The sequence below is a fragment of the Gymnodraco acuticeps genome, unplaced genomic scaffold (assembly GCF_902827175.1).
Source record: "Gymnodraco acuticeps unplaced genomic scaffold, fGymAcu1.1, whole genome shotgun sequence".
In the NCBI taxonomy this organism is placed as follows: domain Eukaryota; kingdom Metazoa; phylum Chordata; class Actinopteri; order Perciformes; family Bathydraconidae; genus Gymnodraco; species Gymnodraco acuticeps.
Window position 1 is genome coordinate 347,852 of NW_022991588.1, and position 23,755 is coordinate 371,606.

Below are 23,755 nucleotides of genomic sequence, written 5' to 3' on the forward strand. Positions count from 1 at the left end.
AATAGTAATAAAGCAACAACAGTTATATTTTGGTCTGGAAAAAAAACTAAATTCAAATCATGTCCTCATTTGTAAGTAACAACTTCTACTCAGTTGTAATCAAAAACCTTTCAGTTGTATTTTTGAACTTCTGAAGCTGCAATTGAGAGAGGATTTATACAGCATCTCACTTTCACGGACACTCCTCTCCACACAGCAGATGTTTGTCTCAGTCCTTAATCTGTTGTACATGAAGTCACTGGCTTACTTAATGCCTGACTGCAGCAACAGGCATGTTGTTCACAATTCAATGCCTAATGGAGGAACTTATTTACACCATTACACATTGATTCTTGATTTAAAACAAATGCCTTTCTTTAGAGAATAATTAAATGGAAAGTGAATTTACGGAGTGGGCCGACTGGAATGATGATAGGGTTTGAAAACGTGATGGAGAGAGATGGAAAAATAATGAGATGGATGAAACACTGAGCGACAAAACAAAACCGGTGGTAGCATAGAAAGAGAAAATAAAAGAGAGAATGGAAAACTGCCCGGTTTGGATTTCATTTTCACTGATAAAAGCATTAGTGGATGAAGTCGACTGAGACTATTGAGAAACCAGGACACACAGAGAAAAAGAAAAGGGACACGTAGAGAGCGAGGAAGCGAGAGGACGGAGATAAAGAGACAGGAAGGGAGAGAGGGAGGGAGTCATGTCTTATTAATACAGGGACTGCTCTCTGGCAGTGAGTTAAAGCACACATCTACCAAACATCTGTCAAATGGCGTAATCCATACGGTTTAGCATAAGCTCATGGCATCACCGCTGGACAGGGACTCAAAGATACAGTGATATAAAAACAGAGGGCATTGAACAGGAAATGGTAACCTGTTTTTTTATGATGCTTTTGCTGTGTGCCTGTAAGCCTGAACATGAGCTTTTTTACCATGCATGCATGTGCGCGCATATACAATATGCATGATGTGTTGCTTACCGTGGATCTGCAACATGGCCGAGGCCTCCGTCTTCCCCACACTGTTCTCAGATGTGCAGGTATACGTCCCTTCATCCTCCTCTTTCACGCGGAACAAACGGAGACCGTTGCCGTTGCGGATTTCAAACCTGGGAATGAGAAAATGAGAGATAATGAAAGATCTAACAGAGAAGCATTGCACAAAGAAAATTACCATGCTTATCTTAAAAAAAAGCAAAGAAAATATATGCCAGTAGCATGAGATAGTGTCATTTATTTCGTGTCAATCAACATGATGCTATGGTTTTTTTTCAAAATGAAGTTGTATTATCTTGAAAGGAACTGGAACAATACGCCTTATCTGCCTCAGATAATGTCACAGGTTCCTGGAAAATTCTTGGAACAGTTGAAAATCAATTAGAAACAAGTAAGATTGGTTTAACCCATTGACGGATTTTCAATAGATTCTAGGAAAAACAGCATATCATTTCTTAACAGTACATTAGTTATACCGTTTCGATGGATTTTGCAGAGTTATTCAAAACACCAAATACATCCACAGTAAAGAAAGCTTATTCAGTTGTGGTAGTCATTGAAAGGGGTATGTCGAACAAAACAATATGAATTTCTTCATTTAATAAAATATAGAAGCAAAACAAAAGAAATACCAGATACAAGATAACAAAATAGGTGTGAGACTGATTATAATACAGCTTTTTAGAAACATGAGAAACAACCATTCATTGAATATGTTAGCATCACAATTACCTATTTTCAAAGTAGACCAATTAACCCTAATGTCTGCACATGAGGCAGTTATCTCAGCATTTTAACCTTCTTGACGTTTAATTATCATTTCATTATTCTTTATGGCATTAACTCCCACATCAATGTCAGCACCATAATGGGACAATCCACTCAACAGCTGTTGCAGAGCGGCGCTGCAGGGAGGACATATATAAACATAATTTGTATTCATAAATGAAATAGAATATAGAAAACCTGTATTGTATAACCTCCGCTCAACATAGTGTTGGTTGAACTTTATAGGTCATTTGTTAAATGTATGTATTATTTAAGTTTCATTATATGAGTATAAAATGTAATTATTTAATAGGCTTAGCTAAATAAACATTAATTTGAGTTTAAATGGAAAAAAGGGTGTAACTGGTCACAGGATGATTCCCTCAACTAATGAATCCTCTTTGGTCTCTTCCATTTATGAATTTATATTAGCAGGCTTATGGGAAGACGTAAATGAATGAACAGTTATTAGGATTTCTGGGTCACATGAGTTAGTAATCCAGTGCCCGACGCGCCTCTGATGAACTGTATTTCTTATTCAGCCTCAAAGGAAGCTGTACAGATGATCATCAGCAGTCTGACTCTCCATTGGTCCGTGCTCATGTCAGTCACTCTCACCTCCCGCGGGGAAGCTCTCCTTCCTCTCGCCGCCATCGGACAGTGGGGGGGGGATCCCCATGCACCTCACACAGGAAGTCGACCGTCTCTTCCTCCATGACCACCTGGTTCACCGGCCTCCGGACCAACACAGGACGCTCTGCAGGAGACAGGAAGTGTACAAAATGTGTCTATTTCTTACACACTGTGCCTCACTAGGGAACATTTCTGTGTTTCCATTTTCATCATTTTGGCAAGCTACAGTACTGAGCTTGTTTTCATTCAAATGTTAGTATTCCAACCTCAGTTCCTATTATAAACGAGAACATCTATTATAAACGGTATGAACTGTTAGACACTTTGAAACCCATTAAAAAAAACACTTTCGATTCCAGAGCCATTAAAGCTTTCAATCATACTTTCTATTTTATCTGGCTTCAAATCTAGAGCCCTTATAATTTCTTTCACTATTTTCTGCCAGATTGAGCCATTTTGCTTATGATTGCAGTATGGGGCAAATGCATTCTATTGTCCTGATTTCCTGCACTCAAAAATGAACTTTTTGATTTTCATGGACATTTTAAAAAGTGGAATTATGTGAACAAACGGTCATTAAAAGGGTTAACATTTAGAAAAGAAATGAATCTTTTTTTCTTGTGATCACGACTGAATATGAAGATTGAACTCTAAAAGTGGGAGAACATATGAATATAACCTCTTTTATGGCAGTTTTTGACGTAGACATTTATAAACATCGGAGCAACTTTTTAAAGCCAATGATGCACACAGGTTAAAGGACATTATGCTGCTACACAAACAATTGCTCACCATACACCACCAGCTCTGCAGGATCGCTGTCCCTCTCTCCCACCATGTTGGTGCCCACGCAGACGTACATGCCAGCATCGCTCTTCCTGGTGTGAGAGATCATCAGTTTGCCCCCACGCATCTGGAAAAGAGCACAGTGACAGTTTCAGAGATTAGTCTGGAAAGTGTCCCGAGTAAAGACATCCATTACATCCATTAAACAGCCTTCAATGGAAAAAACAATAATTCATCCTTTATATTTGAAGTACTATACAAGTCATTCTGGTATACTTCTGTATAGTATCTGATGAAACAAAGTATTTACACTCATCACTTGAAGAAAATCACTAACAATAATAACCTTTTTCTTATATTGTTTAATACTGTCACACTCAGCACCAGGCCATTTGTCTTTTACTTTTGATTCTTTAACAACATATTGATGTAAGACATACATAAATATGAGAATTTACATCAATTATCATACATAAATGTCGAGCATTTTCGATGCTGGACTTTTGCTTTTAATTAAGACATTCTATATTGTGGTGCAGTATTGTGACTTTTTAAGTGAAGAGCCCGAATAAAACACCATTCTTTTACTAATGCAAGCACTGTCCTTCATCAGCTTCATCAAGAAATTATAAACGCCTTTCAAATCCCCCGGAGATGGTGTCCAGCTGTTGATTTCACACATGAGGAGAGAGAACAAAAGTGACAACAAAACCCGAGATACTTTCCAGTGAATAGAAAACCAAGGTGTCTGCATTGCATAATGTTCTATTGAAAGTATTCAAGTCAGTGTAAATGAGTATCTCTGACTTTCTCCATGAATGCAGAATGATGGTGGGTTTGTAAAGAAGCGCTGAGCAAAGAAGCTCAACGCCTTTCATTTGCTGCATCTTTATGCACCCCCCTAAAGATAAGGATAGTGATATTCTATAGGTTTCCTACATAAGAACAAAATAATCGGGTCTACTGTGTCTATGTCTAGGCCATTAGCTCCTAGACACATTGAAAGGTAAATCTAACACGTGCATGTGAAGAAGTTTACTTTAACAGAATTAAAAAGTAAATTGGCAGGGGTGGGAGAAGTACTCATATCTTGTACTTAAGCAAAAGTAGAAGTAGGGCAGGAATACTTTTACATCACATTACATGTTACTTGTTAGACGCTTTTATCCAAAGCGACTTACATACTCAATACTGTGGACAATCCCCACAGGAGAAATCTGGGATGAAGTGTCTTGCCCAGGGACACAACGACATGCTGACTGCAGTGGGGTTTGAACCTGTGACCCCCTGATCCGAACACCAGCGCACCATTCCACTGCGCCACACACCTCCTACTTACAAGTAAAAATTCTGCATTCAAAATGTTACTCTAGTAAAGGTACAAAAGTATTAGCATCAAAATATACTTAAAGTACCAAAAGTAAAAGTACTCATTATGCAGATCGGTCTATTTCAGAATATTACATTTATTATAATTATTGATGCATTAAAGTGTTATCAAAGCTGGTAAAGGTGCAGATAGTTACTGAAGGGTAGTTTGTAGGGGTGTAACGGTTCACAGAAGTCACGGTTCGGTTCGTACCTCGGTTTGGAGGTCACGGTTCGGTACAACAAGAAAAAGCAAAAAAAAGTCCCAAATGCATAATTCCAGGTTTGTTGTTATTTATGATTGAACAGTAGTGCAAGTTTCAGTTTAAAAATAAAGAACTCTTTTTTGAATAATTAACTGTATTAAACAGTTAAAAACAAACCATACACAGTACACTCAGATGGCCATATTATCTATAATGGCTGATGTCAAACAAAAAGGTTTCATCAAGCTGTAAAGCTAAAAAGAATGTCTTGAAAATATGACATCATAAATAATAAGAAAGTGTTTCAAGAGCGCAAAGTCGTTGAAAAACATATGCCAAAAGCTTCCGTTATTTATTTTGGTCTCTCGGCTTTCATGTCTCTTGGCTTCTTAAAAACAGCGGGGATCAGCTGTTGAACTGCTGTTGTCTTTTGCCGGGCTCCGGTGATTGGCAAATCTGGGCCATGCCTTCTGATATGATTTAGCATGTTGGCTTGTGTTACCATTAGCATACCGCACCACTGTAGAACAACGCCGACACACCGTCCTCGTCCGATCCACCACTCGTACACTCCATCGTTATTGTAGTCCACAGGGAACCCGAAATGTTCCCACACAGCTGATTTAAAAGAAGCAGGTGGGTTCTAGCTCCTGTGTGTTATCTGAAATCGCCATACTAACTTTTCTTCTTCTTGTATTTTGTTCGTTTTGTTGTTGTGTTTTCTTCTTGTTCTTCATTTGTTGTTTAAGGGCGGCTGGCAAACAGCTTTTAGGCGCAATACCGCCCCCTGGATTATATATAGTGTAGTGGATACTGCCCTGAATGACACTTTTTTCCCACTCATAAAAAAAAGGCGTATTCGTCGTGTGACTGCGTGTGCCGAACCGTGACGTCCGAACCGTGACGGTACGGGACGAATACGGATACCGTTACACCCCTAGTAGTTTGTGAATTTAATCCAGGTGTAGCTACAGTCTTATTTGATTAGATACATCTAAAGATGTGAAATAAATGTAGTGGAGTAAAATCACAAGATTTACCACTAAATTGTCGTGGAGTAGAAGAAACAATTGAAATATTCAAGTAAAGTACAGTACATGTATCTCAAAATTGTACTTAAGTACAGTGCTTGAGTAAAGGTTACTTTACAGCACTGTAAATCAGTTCATCATTAATTTTCAGCTGTGGGTTTATACACATTTTCTCTAGTGAGACTCTGTTTCAGGTATTCTGGAAATATGGTTAAAATGTGTGCAATGTTTGTATTGAAATGTGACTGATGCTTGGTTGAACAACATGGGGAGTTAAAACGGTGTATTTTGAAATGGGAGCTGTTCCTTTCCTCATTGTATATGTTAAACTCACCGAGATGCGGTCATCCTTGGGGCTGACTCGGACGTTGTTGCGTTTCCAAGCCACAGTGGGCTCGGGGTGACCACGTGGAGGCACACACTCCAACACTGCAGGCTCTCCAGCAGCCACCACCACATCGCTCGGGGCCTGCCGGAAATCATCTCTCAGGACTGAGAAGAAAACACAAAGAAATCTAATTAGCTTCTGAAGCCCTGGTCCTTTGATGTACTGAAAACAAAGACTGTAAATCAAACCCACAGATCGGTGAGCTGCAGCACAGACACAGGACCACTATCCTCAAAAGAAACACCATTTCGGCATGGAAATCTTTTCTACTTGTTCTCCTGAGTGAACCACATTCTTGCAAAGGGTGAAAAAAAGCTTATTGAGGGAAAGTCAATTATTATGTTGGCATTTGCATGACTGCTCAAATCCCTGTCAACGTCCTTGTTAGGCTGCGCTGTTTTAATGTTTTCTGTGTCCTACTCTGCTGTCTCCCCTGTCAGAGGAGATGAATAATGCACATCTCTCAGTCCAACATGGAGTAAACAAATAACAGCGCATTCATAATTTAGCCCATGTGTGAGGGAGAAAAAAATGGCCTCTGCATTAATGAAGGGATTGTGTCTCTGATTCGAAACACTATCTTACAAATCAGCCCTGAACTGTAAATCTATCATCACGTCACCCCCGTGGATAACGACAGGATGAGAAGACTACCTTTGATATCTTCTAATCTTCGGTGGTGACTGACAGATGAAAGCCTCAGAGTGAACTGTGAACTGGATCCTTCTCATGAGACCTCCAGTACAATGGAGACTCATACTCGAATGTTGACAGGCTCACATATTTCAAACACACACACTCTTCACGTTGGACCACATCCTGTATCTACAGCATACAGCCTTTTTCCTAACCAAAGAGTATTATTTCTGCATAATCAATCAATGCAATCTCCTTTTACACCTTCATGAATATTTTAGCAACCCTTCACAGATTCAAAGATGAAAGATATCTGCTCTTCTGTCAATCTACAACCCATTGATCTTCTATTCATCGATCACTAAAAACCCACCCCAGAAAGCAATTAACCATTCATAGCTCACCAACAGTAATCAGGCATGACAGCCTGTCAAAGTCAGGAGTTTGTGGGGTGGTAAAAAGTGTGTAACCTTCACACACTGCAAAGATAGTTCACTACCTAAACATGGCATTATCTACAAAAGACAAGGTAACTAGGGTGCTACAATGTCACAGTTTAAAGTAATGATAGTGGGTCTGCATTTGGTTTGGAGAAGTTAATATTAGCCAAACTTGATATATGTTTGTTAAACGCATCTAATATAATTTTTCCTCAAAATATTTTCTCTTGTGTCACTGAAGTGGACACTAATGCATAACTCTGACCATTGTGATGCTGTTGGGATGTGCATGAAGTTGAGTCAGAAGACATGTTGAGGGCGTTTGGCATGGAGAGGGAGGATTTGAAAAAAAAGATATCTTAAATAAACCAACTGTTTAAAAAAAACACTTACATTTTCATCACATACATTAATAAAATCCAGAGATTAAGCCCAAGAGCCAACAAAATCCAGTGGGACTTGAGACCGCGGCACATTTCTAGCATTAAATTATGTACACAATAACCATGTACATGTTTTATATATACACCCTTGCCGTGTCAGCCATGTCAGAACAAAAACAGGCTTATCAACTGGAACTAGTGAACAATACATCGGTGTAATCTCAGTCTTTAGTCAGGAGGATGATCTAAATCACCTAAACCAAGCACTTAGATCATTCTAAGTACATAATTAAATCCATGGCACATTAATTATCCATCAGTACGCCCGACAGGTCTGTGTCAACATGGCAGCCATGGCTTTTAACATAGCATCAATATTCAGATGCACTGGGTTTGAAGGAAATCTAATTTAAAAGGACTCACAGCTGTTCAAAGAGAGAAAATCATTCCTCCCTCTATGTTTGACGACCTTAATTGTTAGGAATAAACTTCTACGACTTCTCAAAACTAGCGTCTGACAGTTTTCTGTCAGATATTTAGTGGACATAAGTCAACCCGTAGCTACACTATATGCCCTTTTCTTCAACTTGATACGTGGCATGAATTAATCAATTACACGTACCTGCCTTCTTAAACTGAACTTTATGGAAATGAGTGAAAGTTTACTTTCTTCACCAAGTGGGACTTTTAATGCCATGACATTTAGGATAAGGACAGTGAGAAGTCTTCACAAAAGAAAAACTATGCTGTGAACTTCTAACCTCTTATATTAAATGTCTTATCAGTGATGTGTTAATTATTATTCATAGTCAAACACTGGTACAAGTACAGCGCTATGCAGGTGACTACAGAAGAGACACTTTATCTCAACAGGGAGCTTTCAGCCATACTATCATGGACATCTGCAGGGAGAAGTAAAACACCCAAAAGACCCTCACAAACATGGACGGTGGAGCCTTTGCAGAGTTATAACAAAAGCATGGGTGCACTAAAACCAGTAAAGTCACTGACTCTCCTCCCATACTGTATGTCTTTTCACCAAATGACCATGACCCCGTTCACTTGGCTGCCTGTTTCAAATGCTGTGCAGAGCTGAGGGGCTAATTGAAAGCACGGCATTATTCTTAGACCTCCGTCTGTAAGGCCTGGTTAAATGTGTGCACAGAGACCTCTGTTTCACTGCCATGGTGACTGAAGTGAAAAAGTTATGGGTAGGGAGCTAATCCCTGAACTGCACACTCACAGACAGGAACGCAGATGCTCGCACACATCTTTAGAATTTGAAACTCAAGAGTCTGCGGGAACCGACATGAGAAAGTGGGACTTTTGAGGGTTTGAAACACATGCCAGAGACCAGAATATATTCCTAACATCACACGCCACCCCAAACACTGTGCTCCAAAATGTTCTTTGAAGCTGTGTTCAAGTTAATGTGATCCTTCCTTGCTTCATCTTAAAAGCCTGCCACGGCAAACAGTTCCTCACGGATGTTTGTGTGATGATGATCATCACAGAAACACAAAGATGAACCCTCCCTCCAGGTTACTGTGTCCCTAACTTAACTTTATCGGACATAATACGAATAGGTCTTCCGAATAATCTCCTAAACTAGGCCCTGCGTTCTCGCTTCCCTCGGTCCACGCTGGGCTCAGTCGGATACTGCAGGGCAGCTGAGGGTTGACCCTTCAGAGGCAAATCCTCACTCCACACAGCACATCCCCTGAGCTTTAATAAAGGCAAAGCAGGACTCCCAGCGATTTCATCATTATTTCTCCAGGCGCTATTACGAGAGTGCCTATCCATTTTCATAACTTTTATATTTCAGGGATATACAGATTAGGAGATTTAATCTGCACGAGAATATTCATCGCTTGATTTTAAGTGTCATCTATAATGATCCGTATAATGTAGGGTTCAGCAGAGAGGAGCTGTAGGACTGCAGAAAGGCCATCTGCTAGTTGTTTTGGAAAAATGAACAAAGGATAAAGATAGATTAATCACAATAAAAAATGATGTATGTCAGTTGTGATTTGTATTGCATCCACTTATTAATGTACTCTATATTATTGCATTTCAGTTCATATGGACTCAAATCAAGCAGCAACGAGCAAATTACTTAAAAGTTCAGAAAACATTTACGTACCAAGCAAGAGACACATGATGGATGAGTGTGACGGACAGGACAAGGGGAAAAAAATGCTTTTGTACTAAACACGAGGTGACAGTGAGTGTGAGTCGCAGACAGGGCAGCAGACGTGGGCCGGACAGATGAGCGGCTCCAGAGCTGTGTGTTTTCACGGCTGACAGGTAGGAGGGTGGACAGGGAGGTTAGAGGACAGCGGAGGTACAGATTACCGACAGGACCCGCTGCCTGGCTCCTATTGTTCTTTTATTTCAGAGAGCAATAAACCCATTAGGGAGGTGGACTAATCCCATTGTCATGATACTGCCCTGTCACAGCTAATGGTGGCTTTGCCTACAGAGAAGAGAGATTGCTTTAATCCATCCATTGTCTCACTGTGTTGATGGAGGATGAAAAGAGACTCCTCTGCAAATACTCTTTATGAAACTCAAGGCTATTCGTGAAGCGTTGTGTCGCTCATAGAAACCAAAGCAAAGGTGATATGAAAATGTTTCTTGTATGGAAGTACAAATTAATTATAAGCTACACACATAAACCATATCCATAAGGGATGATATGTATCTGATATCCCCAGTGAAAAGAGAACGAAGAGCCGTGGAAGCCAAGAAACAAGCTGCAACCACAACTTTGATTCGTTCGTAATCCCTCATCAAGAGTAGGAGGAACATCTGGCTCTAAAGCCTTTTAAGCAAGTTTTATTTTTTATTTGTCCTACTTTGTTCTAATCCTGCCGCACCATGTGACTGTCTACTTGCTGATACACGCAGACATTCAAATGCATGATATAGAAATAGACACCATAGTATTTTTACCGCCTTAGTTTAATTTTAAAGCCAAAAAACACAGTTTCTGCTTAGTTATTCTGGCTTTTTTCAAACCGCCATGCAAGTCAGCCGAGCACTGTAAGCTCACTCTTAACATGGAAGGAAAAAATAGAACACTGACGGCTGCTGGCATTTCAGAGTTAAGCGAACTCCTCGCTACAAGGTACGCTAAAAAGGGAGCAACAGCAGATATACAAAAAACATCACTTGTGGACCTCTGGGTGCACAAGTGCATTTGAGCATAAAAAGCATCAACTCGACTGTGAAGAAAAAGAGACTGACTGTACAGAGCAAATACATCCGTTTTCATTCTTGAATCCTTTTAATGTTTTGAAGTCAGCGTTTGTCTCAGCTTTTTCATTCATTGATATGCAAATCTATTATTCCACCTTCTAATGATTTATTTTACCAAAACTGTGGCTGCGAGAGTTAGCATTATACGGTGTTCCCCTTTTCTCAGAATGTGTGGCAAATAAATGATTCTGTGAACTAAACGTCTCACACCTTGAGTTGGTAATAGGATCATATAACTGCCTTCTAATACAGAGGGATAGGAGCATGGACTTGAGTGAGCAAAAATGCAAAACTGTTACAGAGCCTATAGGGATGAGTTTCCAAGTTCTCAGCCTCACCAACAATCAAGTGAAGTAGCTGTTTTATGAACTTTCAGCATCTGTGTGAGAAAAGGTTTATTTATGTGGAGTTGATCAAAAAGAGAGGTTACATCTTTGTTTAAATATGTTGTTTTTGTCAGCAACTAAACCAAGAAACCATTGTAAGTTAAACAAGGTTGAGTTCCACCTCCTTCAACACAAAGCGTTTGTACAGCTTCAGAGTTTTTCACATTGTTCTTTAATTCACTGTCTGTAGCAACAGAGCCAATGATCATTATTACAATGAAGGGGGTACAGTTTGTATTTGTTTTTAAGCTATATGAAAAATAAATATACCTGTAGCAAACAGCTAAATCTGGAATTATGCTTCTCGAGTCTGCATGTGAGCAAATACACACATTTGGACAGGTTGTTGAGCAGTAGCAAGCAGTGTCATGTTAAGTAAACCACAATGTAGAGAGAATATAGAGTAGGGCTGCACGATATATCGTGTCGTGACGATAATTGTGATATGCGCAATACATTATTATTATTTTTTTAGGACTTGCGATATTAAGTAGGCAAATTAACTCAAACACGTCATGTTACAATTATTTTGCTGCTTGCTACAAAAAGAAAACTTGCGCGGCTCTCATGTCAGGGGTACTTGAGTGAGTGACATGCAGGCTCTGCATGCACAGCAAACCACAATCAAATCTCCAAAGCAAACGGACCCGGTGATTAAAGGTAAAAACACTGAATAAAGTAGTTTCATGTGTTTCTCCAGAGCAGTTCGGCGCTGCTAACCGAGCTAGCTCAGCTTGTTGCTCTGATAACTTACGATCCAGACGTCCGTGACTAAAATCCTTCATCCGGTTAAATATAGTTAAAAAAATACCAATTGTATAGCATTTAAGTTCAAGAAAGGATGGTTTTCGAAAAAAAAAAAAGGTATTTTCTTCAATTCCTGTAATTTCTCATATCGCAATATATATCGCAGGGGGGGGAAATCGCAATGTCCAATATCGTGCAGCCCTAATATAGAGGCAATCAGGGAATCAAATGTGCCAAGGCTATAATGTAAACAAAACACAGCATCAGTAAGGTATCAATGTAAATAGACAGGATGATGACAACATGGGCAACAATATTAAGTTAATTAAAAAGGAATTTAGTTGTCTTTGCTCTGCCACAATATTATTTTTGTGAGTGCTATGCTAAAACATGTGCTCAAACCCTGCAAGAATAAGTCAATAAAAAAATCTCAACCTGACGTCGGATCACCCAATCTCGAAGTTTGCTTGACATGCAAGCCCACATTATGCGTTGTTGAGATTTGGGAGATTACCCATAACACCCTTTTCTGCATAGCTTTGCAAAGCCATGTATCTCTGTGGAAGCAATGCCAGCCAACACTCGCAGACGCCAGCTCAGAGAAAAGTTATCTTGGGGCTAAGACCTAAATGGCTGGAGCGAGAGGAGAGCAGTGCAGAGAAAGTCTTAGTCATGCGGCACAATGCATTATGTATCATTCAATGACAATTAATGTGTAATTAATGTGGTTAAAACCAGGTTAGTGTCAGCGATCCTGCTCCACACTCAGATGCAGGACAGATGCATCGGTAATAATTACTGCTCAGTGGGAGTTTCAAGCTATCTCCCTCCCACCTGTTGTCCCTCAGACTGCTGCCTCACACACAGCCAGCACCAACACACACATTTCTACAAGACCACCAGCCTCTAATTACCACTGTGCACTCCCCCCGCCTCCCTGCCAAAGCTAATTGGGTCACTATTCACCAGAGGTGGGACCAAGTCATTGTTTTGCAAGTCCGAGTCAAGTCTCAAGTCTTTATTTTGTCTCAAGTCAGGATGGGCAAATTCAAGTCAAGTCAAGTCCTAAACTTTGACAAAACGAGTCATAAACAAGTCATTATGTGTTTTTCACCAAATGTAATGACATCGATCAACAGAATAATACTTAATAATCAAACTGCTCTTTATTAGTCACATTAATAATTTAATAATCCATTTTCTCTCTGCTGGTAAAGTAACGTGTGTTTTTCTAATTTAAGAGGGATCAGTAAGGTAAGGCTACCGTGACGGTTTGATTCAGAAGGAGTTTAATGTATAAGATCCCTGATGTTGAGGTAACCAGAATGTTTATTTCCACTGTGTACAACATGTTGTAAGGGACCCACAATCTATCTTTATGCAAGGGATAATGTGCAGCGAGGCGGTCTCTATGGGGAAAATAACACCTGCATCTAGATCCCTCTGCAGGTGGTACTTTAAGTATATTATGATGCTAATACTTTTCTACTTTTACTTGTAACATTTTGAATGCAGGACTTTTTATTGTACAGGGTTCCTGTAGGTTTCGCCAACTCAAATTTAAGACTTTTTAACACCTTTTTAAGACCACTTTGAATAGAATTTAAGACCTATTTCACGGCAATAAAGTATGAAGGAAAATGTATATAAAGAAGAAATACGTCCCATAATCACTTACAAAGTAAATGTATTCATGTTCAACATAAGAACAGTGACTGAACATAACAGCATAACAGTACAGAACTGTGTTAGCGTGTTAGACAAAAAGTGTGTATGCGTGTGTGTGTGTCTGTGTGTGCTTGAGTGTGTGTGTGTTAGGGCTGTGCAATTAATCATATTTTAATCGCAATTACGATTTTGGCCTGCCACAATTACGAAAACAACATAATCTGAAAAAACGATTATTTTGCTTTGCTAGATTGTGACAGTGCACTACAACATATTTGATCTAATTATTTTTTTAGTAATGTATCATTTATTTAATTAATTTTTGTATTGGTTTTTCAGTTGAATTATACGTTCAGGGTAATCAACAGTTAAAAAGATACTGTTCAAATTATTATTTGTTTTAAAGTTCAATAAATGGATGTTTTCAAAGTCAATGAATAATCATATTTAATAATCGTGATATTAATTATTGACCAACATAATCTTGATTATTGCCATAATCGAGCAGCCCTAGTGTGTGTGTGTGTGTGTGTGTGTGTGTGTGTGTGTGTGTGTGTGTGTGTGTGTGTGTGTGTGTGTGTGTGTGTGTGTGTGTGTGTGTGTGTGTGTGTGTCTGTCTGAGAGAGTGACAAGAGCTATATTCAGAACTCTGCTGCCTTGGCTACACTATTTCATCGTTGCTGTTGTATGATTGGTGTTTAGCTACGGTATTTAGCGTCTACAGCACCTCCGCTTTTAGGGTTGACGTAGATCCAAACGTCGCCCGGAGGTCCCCCGGTGTTGTTGCGGGAGCTGCTGCAATAGCTAACGCTACATTAGCAAAACAAACACTAATTTATTTTGCAAAAGGTGCAGCGGGCTTCAAACACGTTCCCCTCCACTGGTTTCAACCAAGCACTAAATTAGATGTTTTCCAACCAAATACGGTTGAACTGACACTTTCCCATATTTATTTGTAAGTAGATTCGAAGATAGGCTACATGAGCTGAAGCTTGGTTGCTAGGTTACTAGCTGGGTGTTCTCCAATAAGGGGCCGGGGGAAACAAAGTTAGTGATTACTGGTTCCATGTTGATTTAATTAAATACAAATAGTTGGGGGGAACTGAAAGGCTATTACCGTACTTGTTACTTTGCAGCCCGGACATTTTCCCCAAAACACATTTAGACGCTATCGCAACATAGAAGTACCTTTCAAATCCGATAATTTTTAAGACCTTCTGAATCATATTTAAGCCCGTTTTAAGGTCTTAAATTCTGATTATCAAATTTAAGACTTTTTAAGACTTGTTAAGCCCCCGTGGGAACCCTGATTGTAACTTTTTTAATTGTCTGAACTTCTCCCACCTCTGACAATACATCCTGAGTGGTTACCAAAAAAAAACCCTGCTCTGAAGGTTATTTTCATTTGACAAATCCTGCACTCAGCTTTGCTTTCTCCAATATCATTGAAAAGCAGCCAGATGCTGCTTCTTTTTTCGGTTTTCGCTCATTTCTTGACTTTTTCCGACGCGCTTGCATTTAAATCCGGCTCCCCGTCGCTCTGTGCAGCTGGCCTGTACCACTACACATGCTGTGCCCCCCACCCTTCTTTCACATAATGGTATGATCCTAGTGTGTCCTCGCATATGATTGGCCGCATGGTGGCCCAGCTAAATAAAAACCCGCCCCTGCCTGCAAGGATTCTCAGCAAGAGTAGGAGTCTGCTCTTCTAACGGCAGCTCGCGATCGGCGTGTTGGAGACCTCTGAATTAAAGTATCAAGTCACCTCAAGTCAGAAGGCTCAAGTCCAAGTCAAGTCCCGAGTCATTGGTGTTCAAGTCCAAGTCGAGTCGCAAGTCTTTTGTGATGTTGTCAAGTCGAGTCTCAAGTCATAAAATGTGTGACTCGAGTCTGACTCGAGTCCAAGTCATGTGACTCGAGTCCACACCTCTGCTATTCAGCCCACAGTCAGCACAACTTCACACAGAGGGGAGGGGGAGTCTGAGACCACCACCATGCTGTTTTGGCATATGCCCTCTCTAGCCTGGAGGCTGCAAAATTAGGAGCAAAAGCAGGCACTTGTTAATACTGTTAGTCACTTAGTGCCTGCAGGTGAATCAGCCCTTTACCAATATGACTGTGCCGTTATCTCCAGCTGCACACGCATCATTTCATTATCAACGATAATATAATACATGCATCACATATTATTCCTGCTTTGATATTTGCATTAGATTCAGCTGCTCATCAATCCAAATATATAGTAGTACTATTTTTGGATGCGAGAGCTACAGATGAGGTCAGCCATCCATGAGCTCTTACACACACTAGTAAGGAAGCCTCAATAAGAGGGAAGATAATACTGTGCTCAAATTGCTGTTTTGTGTTTTTTAACGAGGACAGTACGACCTTGCTAATCTGTAAGGCTCCATCCACTAATCAACCCGGTGACTAATCCATTTCCTCATGCCAAAGAGAAGCTGCAGTTCAGCCCAGGGCCAGCCACACTGGCACAATTAGGAGGGAAGACAATAGCACGTGTCCTCAACCGAGGAGGGAAAATAATAGACACAGAGAGCACTTCACTTCAGTGCACTTTCAGCAAGATAGGAGAAAACTCACACTCCCCTGCTGTACTCAGCAGCAGCAGATAACACAAAGAAAACCCAGCTTTAAACGCATGCTCACACACATGATGTTGTTGGTGCCCACAGAGAGGGCTTGCAGGTGATGTGATTATAATCTAGCTTGCCTTAGAAAAGGTCGCCACGTGTCAGCAACAACAGTTGTGTTACATTTCTCTTAAACCTGACTGTTTATTTTCTGTAGACACAGTAAAGCAAAAACAACACAAATTCCCAACATGTGATGATTTGCTGCTGTTATTTGACATACAGGACAGTTTATTGAACAGCCCTGGGTTTTGCACTGTTGGTCAGACAAAATAAGACATTTGAAGGCATTACCTATTACATTTTGTAAACATTTAATATTATTTTTATAATTGTATTTTATAAAAAAAATATTTGTAGAGTTAACTAGGGTACATAAATATATTACCCAGACATGAAAATTGTAGCCTGGACAGATAGGAACAATTTAAGGGGAACATTGGATATTACTCAGGTGTTATCCTCTAACATGTTGTTATTGTGAATATTTGGAGAACTGAGACTCTGACAAGAAATATGCTGATCAGAATAAGAAAAACAAGCCTCCTACAGCTTTCCAAAATACTTGAGTTTAATAGAATCATCTGAAACACATGTCATTGAGACGGAGCGACAGAAAACTCAGAAAAAAAGTCCCCCGCAGCTGTTGGAGCGAGCTGCATAACAGATGACATAAAGACAAGCGATTTCAGGTAATGTTTTTTCTGATAACCTGAAGTGTTCTTAGTTTTGATATAAGCTCCCACTTGAGACTAATGTTGATCTTGCCAGAGTTAGAGCCAGAGGTGGCAAATTAATTCAGTGGTTAATCAATCATTGATTCAAACATCAATACCTAGACAATTAGTAAACCTTTCCTGACTACTACTGGTAAAGAAACAGTATCACATCCATTCCTATCCAGTTTTTCTCATTGGTTCCTAAGGTATTGTCATCATGTTCAATTCTTATTATGGACACAATTGTGAGAAAGACACCCAGGAAAAAAACATGACATGACATTTCCTTTAAAGTCTAAAGTAAAACCTCACTTACAGTGTAATTTACAACAACGGTATATATTCTAAAACCAGAATATAATCAAAGTCAGCCAAAATCTCAATAAACTAAAGCTGTCATAGTATTGCCTATACAGGTTAATGATTTGCTAGATTAGTAGTTACCTTGCCAACAAGGTCATTTGGAAAGGATTACTTTGTTTGTTTGTTTGTTTGTCAGACAAAGCATAGCATTGGCAGAGGAAGAACCCACTACATGTTGGAGCAGATCTGAAACATAAAGCAAATCATTTTCTAGTTTTTGTAGCATTTTTGTAGCATTGCGTCCTTGGACTTGTTTTGCTGCATTCATGTGGTGTCACAATAATTATAACGATTTGTTTTTAAAATTTCACATGAACACAACAAAGGTGGAACCAAACGACTTTCCGATACACCATGGCCCTAGGCTGAGGTTCACTCTCTCCAATAGGCATGCTAGTTAAACACAATAAAACATGTTTAAATTCACTGTGACCCCTCTCGAGCCAGATATACACACCTTAGGGCTAAATAAAAAGTACAATGTAGCAGTAACATTAAATAAGGAACAGACCAACAGACTATAACTCATCACTAAATGTATCTCCAAACACACCAGCATGTTCAGGGTGTTTGTTCCTGCAGTCTGGTAGTTTCATATCATTTTTCCTAGGCACGGCAAACCCTCCAGTGGACCTCCATAAAGCTGCCAGACGGCTGCAAAAAGATCTGGGACACAACTGCGCAAAGCATCTGCAGAGCCCACACGCTAGAAACACACACACACACACACACACACACACACACACACACACACACACACACACACACACACACACACACACTTTTAGGACTGTGATCAATTATGTAGACCCTTACTGGCAACGTCTAGTGAAGCATTGCGACTAATGGCTTCTCCCAGGTAGTTGCGGGCCACACAGGTGTAGGCGCCCTCGTCTGGTTTGCTCCGGCGTCCGTGCACAATGCGCAAGAAGAAGAGGGAGCCGCTGGGCAGGAGCATGCGGTGAGATCGGGGGTCATCTTTGTCCGTTTCCACACGCTCGCCATCCTTATACCATTCTATGCTGGGAAGGGGTCTGCCCTCTGCCTTGCAGTTGAGAGTGGCAGGCTCCCCCTTGGACACGATCAAATCCGAGGGGTCCTCCACAATCCGAGGTGCGCTGTCTTCAAACCGAGCCCGGGACCCTGTGGAGGAGGAGATTAGGGCAGAGGTTATCTATCTGACTACCTACCGTTAATGAAAACACTCATCTGTAAGTAACAGGACAGACAGCAGCAGAGGCATTTGAAAAAACAACAATATTTTTCTTTGGAGGTTGTTCGACAGAGACAGTGGTTGTGTGTTGGATAAATATGTGTGTAGCGAAGCAGCAAATCATGGGTAATCTCTCTTTGAAGGTCAACTCTCATTCAAGGGAAGACGTTTTGACATTTTAACCGTTTGAATCACGCTTTCCACCAACAACCTGTGCCTTTCACTTCACTAAAATTGATACTATTAGTTTCTGCAATATTCTGTGAATAGAAGAACACAGAAGCCCCATATCACTGTAAGAGAGCATACAGAGTATATACATACAGTATATATAGGGAGTATTTTCACAGAAGACAACTCCTGTGCAAAGGATTCAATCGTCCATGTGATATGGTAATGGTCTAACTATCTCTCTGTCAATCAGGACTGTTGCAGAGGTAAGAATGGTTGGTGGAAAGCTGGGAGCAGGACAAGCAGATCTATGCATTTAAGAATTGAAAGTGTTGAAAAAAAGAGCAAGTCAGAGAGATATAGATAAATCCCATATTCTTCTCTCTAGGGATCCATTACTATCTTTCCTTGACTGAGGCACACTGCTTAAAATCATAAGGTAAGCTTTTAGAGGAAGACCAAACGTCTCTAACAGTGTGTTACAGTTAGAGAAATGAATAATTCAAAATGCCACTGCTTTTACGAACAGATGGTCTCTCACTCTGGAAAAATACAAAATAAAGAAAATGGTCACTGTGTCACTAGTAATTGTGCCGCTCGGTCTGATGCATTATTTTCAGCACATAATCTGAACTGCATACAAATCCTTATTCATCATTGAAGAGGAGCAGTCAGGAATAACCTAATGACACACATGTTGTCGCACATGCATCCGCTACATTATATTTAAATCTGAGGCATCAAGATAAACCCTCACTTTTCAGCTGTAAGCAGATTTACGTCTTTTCATGAAATGATTTGATCCACGCGGGGCAGGAGTTGCCATCATGGCACAAACCTGAAGTAAACATCTAAAGAGCGATGTGAGCTCTCTCAGCGAAAACACCCCGAGGTCACCAAGCAGGACAGCTCAAAACACTAATGCAGGATGTGGATGAATACTAATCGCACCATTAAAATGTGCCATGGCACCTCCAGTCAGTCCCAACAAAAACACACACTTTGTTTATAAAAAGAGAACAAGTGTGAAGCATTTCATGGCCTGTAAGCTAATCCTTTAAGATATTATAATGCACTTTACTTTAGATTATGTTGCACATCTGCATGATATCTGTGACATGGACATCTTGCCACATCTGACTGTGTTTGTCTGCAGAAAATGTGTTTTGAAGAAGCGTCTCTCCGGCTGAGTGATGTCCTGGCGTTGAACCGTGTTTTTAAAGCACGCAAAGGTAGTTCAAATCCCAGCTCATATACTACAGTTACATCACTCTGCACTCTTACTCTCAATCAGAACTAGAACACAAATACTGCGAGAGAGTTGAACAGATTACTTCCAGCAGAAATGGTTTTTCTGACACTGAAAAGGGCAATGATGTTGAAGAACAAACCCTGCATCCTAAACTTCCGATAATGCAACTTCATAGCTTTGTTTATATTACTGTCATTTGAATGGCACACAAGCCTTGACAGTTCAGTTGTTGTCGGGCATTTCTCACAGCAGGTACATTGATGTTCATGTGTCAAATTATTGGAATGTCCCTTTAACTTTAAACTGGTCGGCTAACACATTTTTGCTGATTAAAACTAGATCTTAAACAGGATCTTTTGTACATGACTTTTCTATATAAAGACAGATCTTCCTTTTGAAGCAGTTTTTATGCAGTTTGGAAGTAGATAAACAAAACTGTAAAACCAATATTTACAAGTTAGTGGTTATACTGTATGGTCTCAACCAAAAACAATAAGCTGACACAAAATATAAATCTCTGAGAATTTGAGTGAATCGAACGTCCTGCAATGAGAACCCCCTCTGTGGATCTGTCACTATGAGCGACTGTCCCCTTTGACTGCACATCCATTGTTTACCTGAACAAATTATCAGTGAATCTGTAATTGAATGTAAGAGGGAACACTCATTTCTCAGGGGGACTTTAATGTGTTAGCTCTTATTTTAAAGAATATTTGTTTTAATTAGTGTGTTTGAGCTCAGTGATATTTCCTGAATAATTAAAGTTGAATTAGTAACCTAATGTAGTGTTCAACCCTTTGTTTTAGGATCTTTCATATTTACGTTTCACTGTATAATCATTTAAAACACTAAAATGTGCTCTCTCTTAAAATGACTGCTTTCGTTTTCACTGAAAATAATTTAACCCATAATCTTCATTCTTTTAAATAGTTATTTGTCTTCTTTAGTCATACTGTAGATCATCTCTGATCAGTTCCTTGTTATGGTCCTTAAACTCTCATAGAAATATGGAAAAATAACTTTATGTTACCTATAAATTCCATTATATCTAATAATTGTTACCTTATAATTTCAAGCTTGAATAAAACCATAAATCTAACATTAACATTTTCCTCCCTGTATTCGACACATTTATAGCGACTGTAATCGAGACTTTCTGTTTTGGGATGTTTTCGTTCCTGCTTACTTAGATCCAGCTGTCCTTGTGCTGCGTGTATCAGCACATACCGGAATTTCTAGTTGCTTTAGTTATTTGAATGGCACACATGGCACCACGACAAATCCTTGTGTATTCATATGATTTGCTGGGTTTATATTTTAATAGGGCTAGATACGCCTGCAGAAAATGTAGACACACATTTTAACAAGCTTAACTAAGCAGACATAGTCCAGTTAAGAATTAAAAGTGTATCAGAAAGTTTTTCAGTATTTTAGGAGTGGGGATTATTATTGAGGGTTATTGGGTAGAGACAATAGCTACAGCTATCAGTCAACTGTATCAATGCAACACCAATTATTATGGACAAAGTGGCAAAAGATATTAGCAAACAGCTTCAGGTTGACAAGCAACAACTTGTGCCTGTGACAAGTGTGTAATCAATGTAAAGTCTACACCACCTTGATACGACAGCAAAACATTTTCTTTGGAAGAAAGAATATTTTCACAGTTGCCTTTTCTTTATGACAGGAAGATTGCAGTGCAGTGGTTGAAAGCACATTTCAGCGAAAATATATATTTTTTTAACGTTACGGGCGCTAATGGGGATCTCTGTGACGGTATGTTTTAGTCAGATCATAAACGTAGCCCATTAGAGCCGGCAGTGGGCCCAAAGACACTATGGGAAGAAGGCGTGAGACTGGATTTGTCTGAAAATATTAATCTGGGGCGTTCTGGCGTGAAATGACTTTCATGTTTACAGGGAACTAACAAGAAGAAGTGGAAGGACATCTGATGTTGTAGAATTTCACAACACATGAGATTACCACTGAAAATAAACTGTTGCTTCAGTTAATTTAGGCTACATTTGGTGAAACTCAGAGCTTTGATCGAACAACAACAAGATATTATTTTCCATTTACTGTACATTAAGATTCATCAGTATTTTTTGGAGAGTTTAGAATTAAAGATTGGATTTAGTTCTGACTGCTTTACGTGGTTTCTCAGCAGTAAATAAAACATAAAGCAGTGGTTTAATAATCAAAGCTTAGTGTTGTTGTTCTCCTTAACAATAGGAGACATCAGCTCAACAACAGGCTTGCCTTAACAGAAGGTACAAAAACATGCCCTATTCAACATTAATTCAACAGGCTTGTATTGAATATTATAAGTCATAACTGATTTAATTCCCTGTAAGACAAGCACCATCTTTATGCTAGAGCTCTATCGGAGAGGACAAATCAATTAAACCCTGTAAAACACATCTTAACTACTGTATGAACCTCTTACACATTCAGCGAGAGCTGCAAAAGACAATCAAGATAATCCATAGGAGTAAAAAGCATTCAACCTTCAGCTGTCGTCAAGTATGAAGGGGGCTTTGTGAATGACAGTGTGCAGGGTCTCATGCAAGGTTATCGCTCCTTTTTGCGCTCTCAAGGCCATGAGGCTGAACATCGGATTGAACAGCTCTTCTCATTTGATACTTGTTGAAAACCAAACTGATATATTTTCCTGTTTCCTGGAAACAAAATAAATAGTACTGATAAATGGCCTTTATTTACCAGTATTTCTTTTTGTTTGCCTCACCATCTTGCAATAGGCGAGGCTCAGCCTCATCTCTCTCTGAAGGTATCGACCTTGGAGTAGATGATGGCTTTGTGTACAATGTTCAAGAATCTGGCTTTCACGGACTGGCAGCCATTTCACTCTGGGAGAGCCTACAGTATAGTCCAGGGGTACTCAAATACAAATCTTAAAGGTCCAAAATAAATGTTTCAATAAAACAAAGGTCCGTTTATTACGGTCATTCAAACTTTTAAACAATTGCAACAAGATTCTTAACACGAGGTTGCAAAAACAAAAATAATCTGAATGCAGCAGTTTTCATTGTTATTGTGTCTGTGCTTGACCCCTCAGAGTCGCAGTGTAAGAGCTGCACAGTTATGAATAAAGGCAGCTGCACCCTCTTTCATTCAGCATTCCCATTAGTGCTTTATAAATGTCTTGCCCCCTTGTGTGTCCACTGAGGTTCGTCAGGCCCAACACATCTTCAACAAACTCCCCCTTTGCCTCATCATAAAAACTCACAAACACCAGCAACTGAGCATTGTCAGTGGTGTCAGTGGACTCACCCACAGCTAAGGAAATGCACTGTACATTTTTTATTCCATCACAAAGCTGATGAATCAAATCACCAGCCAGTATTTATGTTCTTCTGGTTGCTGTGGAATCTGAGAGGGGGATTTGCTTGATTTGACCTGTTATTTCCTCTTTTTGTTTGCCTGCAACATGGTCTCCATCACTTCAGTCATGCATTATTTTATACTTCAGTTATTATCCAGTGGAAAGTCCTTACCTACTGGCCTAGTTAAATCAAAGTGGTTACTTTTTTTTGGCTGGGCAGTGTAGTTTTACACACCGTCTTATTTGACTTTCTCAGGACTTAAAACAGTTTTTTGGGGGCAGACCCCCTCAAAGAAAACAATATATTTACACACATCTTAATAGTCATCATCTTAATAGTTGTGTATGCT

At 39.7% G+C, this 23,755-nt stretch overlaps 1 protein-coding gene across 6 annotated transcripts in view; it reads right to left on the minus strand.

The window, feature by feature from the left end:
• zgc:77784 (uncharacterized protein LOC402947 homolog) overlaps positions 1-23,755 on the minus strand; it is a 53,405-nt gene that overhangs the window by 24,073 nt on the left and 5,577 nt on the right. For 2 of the 6 annotated variants that reach the window (XM_034197906.1, XM_034197904.1), the window contains exons 2-7: positions 18,243-18,569; positions 6,119-6,276; positions 3,186-3,306; positions 2,379-2,517; positions 978-1,105; positions 389-400 (exon numbers count right to left, since the gene is read on the minus strand). In XM_034197906.1, coding sequence (XP_034053797.1) covers positions 389-400; positions 978-1,105; positions 2,379-2,517; positions 3,186-3,306; positions 6,119-6,276; positions 18,243-18,569 — 885 coding nt within the window. Of the gene's footprint in view, positions 1-388; positions 401-977; positions 1,106-2,378; positions 2,518-3,185; positions 3,307-4,364; positions 4,384-5,255; positions 5,345-6,118; positions 6,277-18,242; positions 18,570-23,755 lie in introns of those variants that run through there. The other 4 variants (XM_034197905.1, XM_034197907.1, XM_034197908.1 and 1 more) reach the window with 4 other exon arrangements.